General features: G+C 35.2%; 1 protein-coding gene across 2 annotated transcripts in view; it reads left to right on the top strand.

Moving 5' to 3' along the window:
- The window catches only part of LOC109499722 (protein eyes shut homolog), an 866,761-nt gene that overhangs the window by 560,278 nt on the left and 294,026 nt on the right, over positions 1 to 12,457 (top strand). For both annotated transcript variants that reach the window (XM_045057710.1, XM_045057711.1), the window contains one exon: positions 9,821 to 9,974. In XM_045057710.1, coding sequence (XP_044913645.1) covers positions 9,821 to 9,974 — 154 coding nt within the window. The remainder of the gene's footprint in view (positions 1 to 9,820; positions 9,975 to 12,457) is intronic.

Below are 12,457 nucleotides of genomic sequence, written 5' to 3'. Positions count from 1 at the left end.
CCTCTCTCATAACTTGCCTGGTAAGGAGTCTTGGGAATTAGATGCCCAGGATGCTATATTTTTATCTAATAGGTGTCCTTAACATTACATCCATTTGATAGACATACCACCCTGGGAAAGAATATTTAGACTATAAAAAATCTTGGAATCAGAAATGAGACAGTAATGGAGCAAACAGTAGATGCAATTTTTTGTTTCATTTTTAACCATTTCTTCGAAACGAGGAGGATTCATTTCCTGTAAGAATCTTGTGCTGTGAGTTGTATTTTCTTTCCTGGTTAAGCACAATTAGCAGCCGAGGCAAAATTAAAATAGGGTCTCAATAATTAGCAACTGTCCCAGAAGCCACTCTGCAGCAGCATGTAATAAACATGTGTTAATAATTAATTATGTGTGCCAGGCTGCTGCCACAATGTAGCAGTTCTCCTGGAACTTCTCTGCCTCCCATCCTTTCACAGACCAACCAGATCACCCCAACCACGTTCTAACTACTAAAATGTGTTACTGCTCATGTTGCCCCCGTTGCTCTAAGATGTCTTCAACCCTGAGCCACTGATGCTAAGATTGATACTGGGTTTGCTGCTGCTACATACAAATAAAGACCTTTAACGAGAACCAGGAAAGGGGAATTCTTCAGCTACAGTCAAAACATGTGTGCTCAACAGAGAACTCGATGCAAACTCAGGGAATAGTTTTTGTTACATGCCATGAAGGCGCCACCAGGGACAGAGAGATCATCCGCTTACTGCCATAGGCAGTCCTGATCAAAATGTCAGTAGGTAACCAAAGGTAGATGTGAACCCAAGTTAGCTGTGAATTAATTGTACAACACAAGATAAATCAATTAACCTTTATGTATTTCAGTTTGATGACAAATAATGCAGATGAATTTTTATTTTCAAGTTCACGGGGTCTGAAAATGTATATAGGGCACCTGGGTGGCTCAGTTGGTCAAGTCTTTGACTTTGGGTCAGGTCATGATCACATGATTCATGAGTTCGAGCCCCACATAGGGCTCTGCACTGGTAATGGGGAGCCTGCCTGGGATTCTCTCTCTCTCCCTCTCTCTCTGCCCCTCCCTCACTCACACTTTCTCTCTCTCTCTCTCTCTCTCTCTCTCTCTCTCTCTCTCTCTCTCTGTCTCTAAAATAAATAAATAAACTTAATAAAAAAAAGAAAGAAAGAAAGTAGGAGGCACCTGGGTGGCTCAGTCAGTTGAGCATCCAACTTTGGCTCAGGTGGTGATCTTGTGGTTTGTGAGTTCGAGCCCCACATCGAGCTCAGTGCTGACAGCTCAGAGCCTGGAGCCTGCTGCTGATTCTGTGTCTCCTGTCTCTTTGCCCTCCCTTGCTCACATTCTGTCAATATCTCTCACAAAAATAAGTAAGCATTAATTTTTTAAGTGTATATAAAAGTGTTTTTGAAAAATACAAAGTACCATATAAAGGTATGAAGGGATTTTTTGTTTTATGAGAAATGGTAGAAATCTATATCACTTTATGGAAATTTCCAAATTGGATCATCTGTATACCTGATTTAATAATCATACTATCTGTATTCATCACTATCAAGCCTATAAGGAATGGTGAATTTTATTTTAATTCAAACTGATGACCAGTTGTTTATTTGTACATGAACTCAAATCAAACTGTCATTGATGTTTGGGAGCACTCATTACAATAGTTCAAATAGAGAAAAATTCTCATTTTTAATGGAAGTGGTACCATATAAACCATAATTACTCTCTTGAGTATTTCAATTAAGTGATAAAGTATCTATGCTTAGAAATTTTGGAGTCTACAACCCAATATAATAACCAAGCAAACCAAAATTATAAAAACTTGAGGACATAATTCTTTCCCTCTCTCTGGCTTATTTCATTATTATTCTTTTCTTGTAAGACTAAATGTATACTGTATACTGTATAACATGTATATACATATATGCTATGTATGTAATTTATACATTTTAGACTCATTATTAGGGTTATCTCTCTAAAATGCTATGATATGATATCTAGAAACTAGAGTTCTGTAATTTTTAAGTAATTATTAACATTTATTGTTCTAAGCAGCAGTTTCTATATTTAATAAATCTTAAATCAGGAGATACAATTGATGATTTCATTAGTATAAATTGGGGAATTACAGACTTTGTAAAGTTTCAAAATATTTTCCTCATAAATATTCAGAAAAACTCAAGACACAAAGGATTCATTGAAAAAATTACTACACAGCCTAAAAGCATAAAGAATCCTTTCAAAAAGGGTAAGTTCACACTTCTCTGCTAATGGATCATCAAATGTCTTTTCAGCGAAACAACAGAATGACTCTTTTTCAATGGCTTAACATTGACATCTTCCACAGCCTTCAAGTCCTGTCCAAGTCAGCACAGATTGGATATTATGGGGAAAAAGACACTGCTCTTCACATTTGTCATATATCACAGAAAGAGAGATGCACATTTTCTTGATATTTTTGGGTTCAATGAGCACTGTTGAACTAAATTTAATGTGGCATATGGATTACTCAGCCCATAAAGTTTATTACAAAAATATACATCTGACAGTAGTCATTACTTATGATTTTCTTTAGAAGTTTTTGAAAATTTTTGAAAATTTTACATTTTATTTTACTAATTGCCACTAATTTTTCATTTTTTTATTATAGTTGTATTTGAAAACAAGTTTTTAGTACTTGTGAGATAATAGAGATATATATATATATTTGTCTCTGCCTCCAGTTACTGGCACAATACTCCTAAAACCCTTGTAATTTCTTAAGTGATAACACTATGAGCATCTCTTGTTCTAATATTTGTCTTTGACCCTGTCCCTTCATACCAGGCTTCTAAAACTTTAGTAATTTGTAAGTGATAAATGCAGTAGGAGCATATTCTGTTCTAATAAGGGACTCTGGGTAGGATTCTGGATGGCTCCTTGGTGGGGGCTGGTCACCAGATAGACCAAACTTATGATTGATGCTTGGAATTTTCAGTCTAAGCCCCCCACCCTCCACAGAGGAGAGAGGGGCTGGAAATGGGGTTAATAACTGATCATGCTTACACAAGGAAGCCTCCACAAAATCTCATTATCTCTCAGAGAGCTTCCAGTGGGCAAATCTCATCCTCATCAGGAGGGTGAAGCACCCAACTCCACAGGTGCAGAAACTTCTGCTCTTGGACCCTCCTATTCCTTACCCTATGTATCTCTTCATCTGGATGTTCATCTGTTTTCTTTATCATGTCCTTTAATAAACTAGTAAATGTGTTTCCCTGAGTTCTGTGAACACCTCTAGCAAATTAATCAATCTTTGGAATGTCTGATCTATAGCCAGTTGGTCAGAAGCACTGGTGATAACCTGGGCTTGCAACTGATTTCTGAGGTATGAATTGTAGGTGGGGGGCAGGGGGCAGCAGTCTCATGGGACACCTAACTTGTAAGGTCTGACACTGTCTCCAGGTAGGTAGTGTCCAAGTTGAAATAAATGGTAGGACACTCAAATAGTGTCACAGAGAATTGCATGTATGGGGAAAAACCTCCACACATTTGGCAATCAGAAGTGAAGTGTTTTATTTGAGGAGTAAAGGAGACTCATGGGAAAGAAAAACACCATAGAAAAGTAGGGTTTTCCCTACATAGGAAAGTAGAAAATGGAATTTTTGTACTATAGTACTATTTGTGAAAGACAAACAGTTCTTCCTGAGTGTTTATTCATAGCTTTTCTCTAAGTATTTTCTCAACATATAGGTTTGTGATGCAAAGTCAGTTGATTTTAAAGTGAAAAAATCAGTCTATCAAACAATATGAACTGTATTCCCTGAAATGGATAATTTGCTATTGAATCATGCAAATACATCAGTAACCTGAGGTCTTCCATTGCTCCCTCCCACCATCATGTTACCAGCAAAACATTCTGAATTCCTTTAAAAGTATTATTATATAAAACAAGAAATCGCTTATTAATAGAATAAGTCCAAATGATGAGTTTAAAACTGTTACTATTTGGCAGACTAGAGGAAGAACTATGCTTAATTGTTTATTTTTATTTCATTCCCATTACCTTTATTAAAGCTGCCTTTTTGTGTTCTATATCACAGGGTAGCTCTGGTTCATGATGGGATGTTGATGTACTTGGATAAGACCATTTATCCCTGTCATTGATTTTAATGACTGTGCTTCCTTTAAAAATAACTCATTCTTGCATTATACTACATATATCTTGTTTAATGTATATAATTTTTAAAATTCAGTTTTTGAAGCTTTGAAAAACAGACCTTGTACATATGGTACAACAGCTTGACCTAAATGTTCAACTTTCTTCTACTCTACTCCGTATATCATATTTTTAAGCCTTATCTTGAAAATAGGAGTTTGAAATGATAATATACTTTAGAAATATTAAGTAATAGAAACTTCAGGGTACAAATGGGGAAAAGAACCGGATTCCAGACTGTCAGTTAGTGCATAGCAAAATGAACCACCCTCCCCTCTCCCAAAATGGTGGGGGTGGAGAACAAGCCAAGAATTCAAGAAAAAAACAATTTTATGCCATTCTGTGATATAACTAACCTTTTATATACCCAAGAAGAGAAAACACAAGATGCTGGTACAGAGTGTTGCATTTCTAAAGGTGCTCTCATTGCCCCCAGCTTCCTCCCCTCAGTAAAAAGAGGAGTCATAAATAATCCTAAATCTTTAATTATACCATCAAATTCAGAGAAAAGCAGCCTAAGAAACTGAATAGGAAGTCATGGGGAAAATAAGGGAAAACTCTGAAGAACAGAAGCCCAGAAGACTGCTAATGGATCTGAGGGGAGGCAGAAAAGGTAAAGCTGCATCGCTGTCTGCCAGAAACTGGACTAATTTGGGGTATTGTACAGCTGCAGTCTTCAGAAGTGTGATAAAAACCTAGACGGTTTGAGTGGGCTCTAAGAAAGGGCGTTTATGAGGATCTCAAGAGTGATTTTCAGCCATATTCATTATGCCCTTTGCTACTCATACTTCGTTATTAAATCTTTAATGCTGTTATTCTGTCCAATTTGTTTTCTTCCGCAATATCGATTTAATCTAAATTATTTTTTACTATATTTCACTTTGTGTTTCTCTTACCGAATGTATATTCTTAATAAGCGCTACAGCACAAAGTACTCATGGGAAATCTGTTTCTTAGATTTTGTATGTCCCCAAATTTTCTGATTTTCAACTGTAGTTTGAATCCTTTTCTGTCTTCCTACCCGATCTCAGTCATTCATAAGGGTGGGCTTCTCTATCCAGTCCAAGACTGCTATGTTGCTTAACACCAGGGGACCCCCTTTGCATTGTATTCTATGTGAATTTTTCTCCTTGGAGTTGGTTTTGGTTTTCTTTGCTATCATATAATGTGACTCATTTCTCCTAATATACCTCAAAATTTCTAAAACTGAAATTAGCTTATTTTCTTTGTTAAAAGGCTAATTTTCAAAAAGATATATAAAATGAGCACACATCAAAAATTTTACTTAACCTCTTAATGAGGGAACTGGTAAGATACTATGACTAGTTCAGAGGAGGAGTCAAAGAGTAGATATATATATATATATATATATATATATATATATATATATATATGAGATTAAGGAATTTTGAAGCGAATTTACAAATAGAGACTTTACAAAGCAAGTCTACCTACGGAGTAACAATCAGTTGCACTTCACCAGGCGCAATCAGTTTGAATTGCTATAGACAAGAATAACTCAAATAAAAGATAAAGACAGGTGAGGAGCACCTGAATGGGTAAGCTAGATTTTTTTTCCTATTTCAGATTCTTTCACAATTTCTCCTGATACCTTTCTCTGAACCATTCTTTGAAATCCAAGTGTTGCTTGTGTTCTACTCTTATAGAGCCTGAAACATGGGGGGAGAGATAACTTAAGTTTCCTGGCATTCTTAATGAGATGTTAAAGAAACATTTGCCTGGGGTTCAGTGATACTTTACATTTCACTTTGGTTTCTTTTTTTTTTTCTCTTTCAAATTGATGTGAGCTCTGACACAGAGATATTTCAAGTTTATCTAGATCCTTGAGCATATCCAGGGTCCTTTCAGATGTCCGTAACATCAAAATTATTTTTTTCAAAGTTATTTTTTAATAAAACCAAGATATTTGCCTTTTTCACTGTGTTGATGGACATTTGCACTCAGGGTACAAAAGTCACAGTAGATACAGTATCTGGCACCTAGTGTCATGGCGGAGTATATTTGTACACCCAAATTTTACTCATTTTATTCTATTCCACTATGCACTCAAAGTAAAAGTCAACATAAAAATGCCCTAATGGTGCAGAAAATGCATTCATTTTTTAAAATTCTCAATCTTTGTGTATGCAACTTTTTAATGTGCTGTGCATAAAAGCAAAAGTATACATCAAAGCAAGTCTGGTGCATACCAATATATAATCACTGTCTTGAGGAATAACACCTGTGCAATTTTTTTAAGTTGCTAGTTGAAGTAGCCATTATGAAAACATGACTTGAAAAATAACTAAAAGATAATCTGTGGCTCTTCAAATCTGAATATTTTGCAGCCATTTTCTCAAAAATTAACAAAGTAAGCCTGCCATTTTGAGGAAAGCAGCTGACAGTATTTGTTTCCCAATAATAAACCTCAAGATTTCTAGTAAAAATTAGAATTTTGGAAAATGTATATTCTTCACAATGAGCTTCAGAGCTCCACCATGGTTTCTGATGAGTTCAGTAGTAATAATAACTAATGTGATTTTTTAATATGATATAATAAAATATGTCAATCTTTGAAAGATATCCATTACTCAGTGAATCAGTATTTTTCAAATAACCAATAAATGATGTTACAAAATCCTGCAAAGGTAAAATATCCATTTAAAATGCAAGAAAGACCAATGGAATTTTAATGTAACAGAGGATGTAAAGATTGTTAGTATAGTTCCAGATTCCACATTGCAACTATACTTTAAGGAACTACCACTTATCCAATTTGTATATGTTTAAAAAGACAGTTTAAATAATGCTAATTTTCCAGTTACATTCTCTGTGAAGCTGGAGTTCATGTACTTCCACCAAAGCAACAATTCACAATAGATTGAATACAGAAGTAGATATGAAAATCCAACAGCTTTTGTTAAACTTAACATTGAAAATTATTGTAAAAGTAAAGAATACTCCTCTCACTATTTTTGTTTTGTAAGATATAATTACTTTTCACAAAATATGTTATTTAGGTTAATGTGTAATGGATTTTTTTTAATTTTTTTTTCAACGTTTTTTATTTATTTTTGGGACAGAGAGAGACAGAGCATGAACGGGGGAGGGGCAGAGAGAGAGGGAGACACAGAATCAGAAGCAGGCTCCAGGCTCTGAGCCATCAGCCCAGAGCCTGACGCGGGGCTCAAACTCACGGACCGTGAGATCCTGACCTGGCTGAAGTCGGATGCTTAACCAACTGTGCCACCCAGGCCCCTATTATTGTTATTTTTAAATAAGCTACTCAATAAATATTTGAAAAATTTCTCAGCTTTAAATTCTTTTTTTTCAGTTTTAAATTCTAATCCAATAAATATTAAAAGATGCAAACAATGTAAACAAAAGCTCTTTGGGATTCCTCAATTGATTTTAAGTTTATTAAAGAGTCCTTAGACCTAAAAGTTTGAAAACTGATTGTAACAATTTTTATTTTAAAATACATGTACAATATCATTTTGCTCTAATAAAAATTCTCTCTCTACATATCTATCCATTTATCTGTATTAAAGCTGGCCATTTTTGAGGGTTGTAATTTCAGGTAGGTTTAGTATGCTAATGTTGGTATTTTTCTTAAAGTCATTATCTTAAATACGTATATTCACAATAATAAAAGAAAAAAGGAAATAAAGATACTCAAAAATATTAAAAATATATATTTCACAAATATCTGAGAATTCAGTAAATACATAATAAATACACAGTAAGAATTACTTGCTTTGATTTTGGATCAATTGGAAACCAAAAGAGAAAGAAATGAAAATTGACCCCTGTAGTTTCCTATGGCTGCTGTAGCAAATTACCATAAATTTAGTGTCTTAAAACAAGAGAAAGTTATTTTTTTTACAGTTCTGGAAGGCATAAGTCCAAAATGTGTCTTAGAAGCCTCAAATGATGTTGCAGCTTTGGCTCTTTCTGGAGGCTCTAGATGAGAACCTGTTCCTTGCCTCTCCAGCTTCTGGTGGCCACTTGCCTTCCTTGGCTTGTGGCTGCATCACGCCAGTCTCCACCTCTGTAGTCACATAGCCTATCCTCTTCCATTGTCAAATCCCTCTCTGCTTCCCTTTTAGAAGGACACATGTGACTAAATTTTAACACAACCAGATAATCCACAATAATCTCATCCCAGAGTCTTTCATTTAGTTACACCTGCAAAGTCTCTTTTACCATATAAGATTAACATTCACAGGTTCCAGCAATTCGGACATGGATATCTTTGGTGGTCATTATCCAACCTATCACAACCACTGCTTCACATCATGTACAGAAATCGATTCTACATAAAATATAGATCTTTAAAAAGCTTACAAAAGATAAGCTAAGAAAATAACCTTATAATTTTGAAGCAAAGATATCTTAAAGGTGACATAAAAAGCACTAATTACAACCATAAAGGAAACAATAAATAGGCCTGCGCCAAAATTAAAACCATATGGGGCACCTGGGTGGCTCAGTTGGTTAAACATCAGACTACTGATATCAGTTCACATCATGATCTCACAGCTGTGGGATCAAGCCCCACATGGAGTTCCAAGCTGATGGAGCTCCAAGCTGAGCAAGGGGCCTCCCTGGGATTCTCTTCTGACCCTCCCTGACTTGTGGGTGCACACACTCTATCTCTAAATAAGTAAACATTAAAAAAAGATTGCTAAAAAAATCTATGTACTTACATATATGTCTAAAGTTTATTATTAAGAGAGAAAGATGAATAAGGCCACTTATTGCATTATTTTTTTAAAACTTTTTAATGTTCGTTTATTTTTTAGAGAGAGTGAAAGAAAGGGGTAGGAGAGGAGCAGAGAGACAGGGAGACAGAGAATCCAAAGCAGGCTCCATGCTGTCAGCCCAAAGTCGGCTGTGGGGCTTGAACCCACAAACTGTGAGATCATGACCTGAGCCACCCAGACATCCCCATTATTTTATTTAAAAAAATTAAGGCTATATAAATATTTGGGTGTGTGTGTGTGTGTGTGTGTGTGTATATATATATATATATATATATATATATATATATACACACATGATAGAAAAGAATACCTCAAAGTGGGATAAAAGAATGAGCTGGATAAAGGGAAAATATTTCTTTTTTTATTGATTTTTTTTTATTTTTTATGAAAGACAAATAAAATTATAATACAAATAATTAACGATAATAATAAACCAAGTTCTGTAATACTCAACAGGTGCCAGAGACTTTTATTATTTTTTTTAATTATCACAGTAATTCCAATAATTACTTGCTCTCTTCATCCCATTATAGTATATGAGGAAACTGAGGCTCAGGATAAGATCATCTTGCTATTAAGAAACAGAGGCAGAAGTTAACAGAAGTTAATTTCATGTGAAGTTAAATGCTGTTAATGCCATGCTAGTCTCAGCCTGTGAAAAATAATGTATATTTCTGATATAGTATTACTACATTGAATAGTTATCTAATAATACTCCTAGCCATCTCACTAAGTCATTAGTCCTAGGGGACAAAAGATTGTGTTTTTTGAAAGAATGATTGTAATTGAATAAAACATAAATAAAATCACTAATTTCATGGAATATTTGTTTTTTTAAAGGTAGTGAGAAAAATTCCGGACAACAGTTTCTTCATTTATTTCTCATGGATGGAAGGCCCACAGTTAAATATGGATGCGGAAGTTCTCACAATATCTTGACTCTTTCTGCTAATTATAGCATTAACACAAATGCATTCATCCCTATCACAATACGGTAAGTCTTCCACAGTAGTTCTTTGAATTATACTGCTGACTTATTTTTTCAATGTTATTTATATGTATAATAGCCACCCAGATATGAAAAGAAGGACAAAAAGGTCCATCTGAAAGTAGTCTCACTAATCAGTGTTTTCAGTTTGATGGATAAAGTATAAATTAAACTAAGGTATAATATGATACCATCCAGTGGCAATCCAATTACATACAGGATGAATTTCTTTGAAAAATACCATGGAGCAAATAAATAGGTTAAAGAATCCTGTGGTCCACTTGAAATTAAGATCCGGTAGTTGTTCAAGAAAATATCTATTGAATGAAAATAGCCGTTCAGAACTGGGGAGTTGGGGCAGGTGGCCATTGACTCTGCACAGAAAAAAGAAAATCCAGTAGGAAAAAAAAATGAATATTAGATGGAAATGCTTTCTGGGGCATATAAACTTTTGGAAGGAAGTCTTGGAATTAATTCATACTTCACAATTAGGACATCTCAGAAGAGAGAGATGACTAAATATGATGGTCACATCCCAAGGGTATTACTGAACAAAATTTAAATGTAGCAGCCAAGAATTTAAAATTCTTTATCAGTATAGCAATCTAGTGATAATGGTCTCTAAAGTTACTCTGTGTCAGTTAAAAATAACATTTTGTGCCTGAGTTTGTATGTTAGATGACAATTGGATACGTTAGTCTGATTAGCTGGAATCTTGGCTAACCTGTGAAGGTTATATAAATCAAATAAGCTTTCCCAGAGTCTGTATCAGTCTGAAAATAAAATCAAGGAAATTGACACCAATCTGAAAATGGAAACTCCTTACAGGCAGGGACAGCATCTTACTCATTTTTAATGCAGTTTGCAGGACATCTGACAGAAAGATGCTCAGTAAATGTTTGAATGAAGAAAGGAGAGTGTCTGGGGCTGGGCAGATCAATTGGTTATGACAAGAAGGCAATAAAATTACCCTAAGGTAATGAAATTATTATTCACAGATTAGGAAGACCCTTTTGGAAAAGAAAGTTGTGTGTAGACAAAGCAAATTTTCAGAGCAATGGACTTAACCATCTCTCTTACAAAAGTTGCAGTTGTTCATACAAAAAAAGAGTCAGATGAGGAAGTGAATAACTTAAAAACCAATTTAAAAGGCATTTTGATTGATAACACCCTCTTTTTATACAGTGTAATCATTTCACACAAACAATGGCACATTTGATCACATATGAAGTAATTTCTGTTTTGGTCAAACTTACTTAAAGGGATGATTTTATTTCTTGCCTTTAAGTAATGAATACTTAACTAGGCAGTCCTCAAACCACTCAGAGCCTTAGGTAGCCTGAAAGTGAAACCATCCTTTAAAAAAATATTGATGGGGCACCTGGGTGGCTCAGTTGGTTAAGCGGCCGACTTCGGCTCAGGTCATGATCTCACGGTCTGTGAGTTCGAGCCCCACGTCGGGCTCTGTGCTGCCAGCTCAGAGCCTGGAGCCTGTTTCAGATTCTGTGTCTCCCTCTCTCTGACCCTCCCCTGTTCATGCTCTGTCTCTCCCTTTCTCAAAAATAAATAAAATGTTAAAAAAAATTAAAATATATATATATATATATTGATACTCCTAGTGAAACTAAAAACCAAGGACTTTCCAAGTCCTTCAATTATTTTTATCCAAAATTTAGGAAGTGAAAAAGAGATGTCTCCACTGACACGAAAATGCAAATCTGCTTTGTCTTAAGCGCAGTATCCTACCAGACAATAGATTACATTAAGGGCTGACCCTAGGACTATATTGTATATTGTGTATTATATATTATATAAATTATTTAAGAGTATATAATATAAATAACAAGTATATTCTAGACAATTCTTCAAGAACTTTTACTGTGAAGGTATAAAAAGAGGTAAGGTGGTAACTAGAGGGAGGTGAGGAGTCAAAAGGGAAAAAATGTAGGATGAGAGATTTCAGCATGTTTAATTTGGAATTTAATTCCACTCAACATACTAGTCGAGTGGAATGTGTTAATACATAGAAAAATAATGAATAATTGAGAACATAAAGTCCCTTAGAAGTTTAAACTGATGAGATACAATCTATATGAGAGAAGATTCCTACCAGAGGGCAGTGAAAATGGAAAAAGAGACTTTTGATCTTCTGTGTACATATCTTGGTCTATGACTACCTTTTGCTTTACCCCATCTGTTCAGTTGTTTATGTCACCTTCTCTTTCTGTCTTGCCTTCTCTGCTCTCCACTCTTATTTCTCCATCCTTATTGGGCACAAGTTAAAATTAAAAGGGTCTTTTGTGGAGGTGCCTGGCCAGCTCAGTCGGTTGAGCATCCTACTTTTGATCTCTGCTCAGGTCATGACCTCATGGTTTGTGAGTTCAAGCCCATGCTGGGCTCTGCACTGACAGTGTGGAGCCTGCTTGGTATTCTCTCTCTGTTTCCTTCTCTGTCTGTCTGTCTCTCTCTCTCTGAAAATAAGTAAATAA

The sequence above is a fragment of the Felis catus genome, chromosome B2 (genome assembly GCF_018350175.1).
Source record: "Felis catus isolate Fca126 chromosome B2, F.catus_Fca126_mat1.0, whole genome shotgun sequence".
NCBI classification, from domain to species: domain Eukaryota; kingdom Metazoa; phylum Chordata; class Mammalia; order Carnivora; family Felidae; genus Felis; species Felis catus.
The sequence above is the reverse complement of the archived record's forward strand: the minus strand, read 5'-3'. Positions and strand labels throughout refer to the sequence as shown.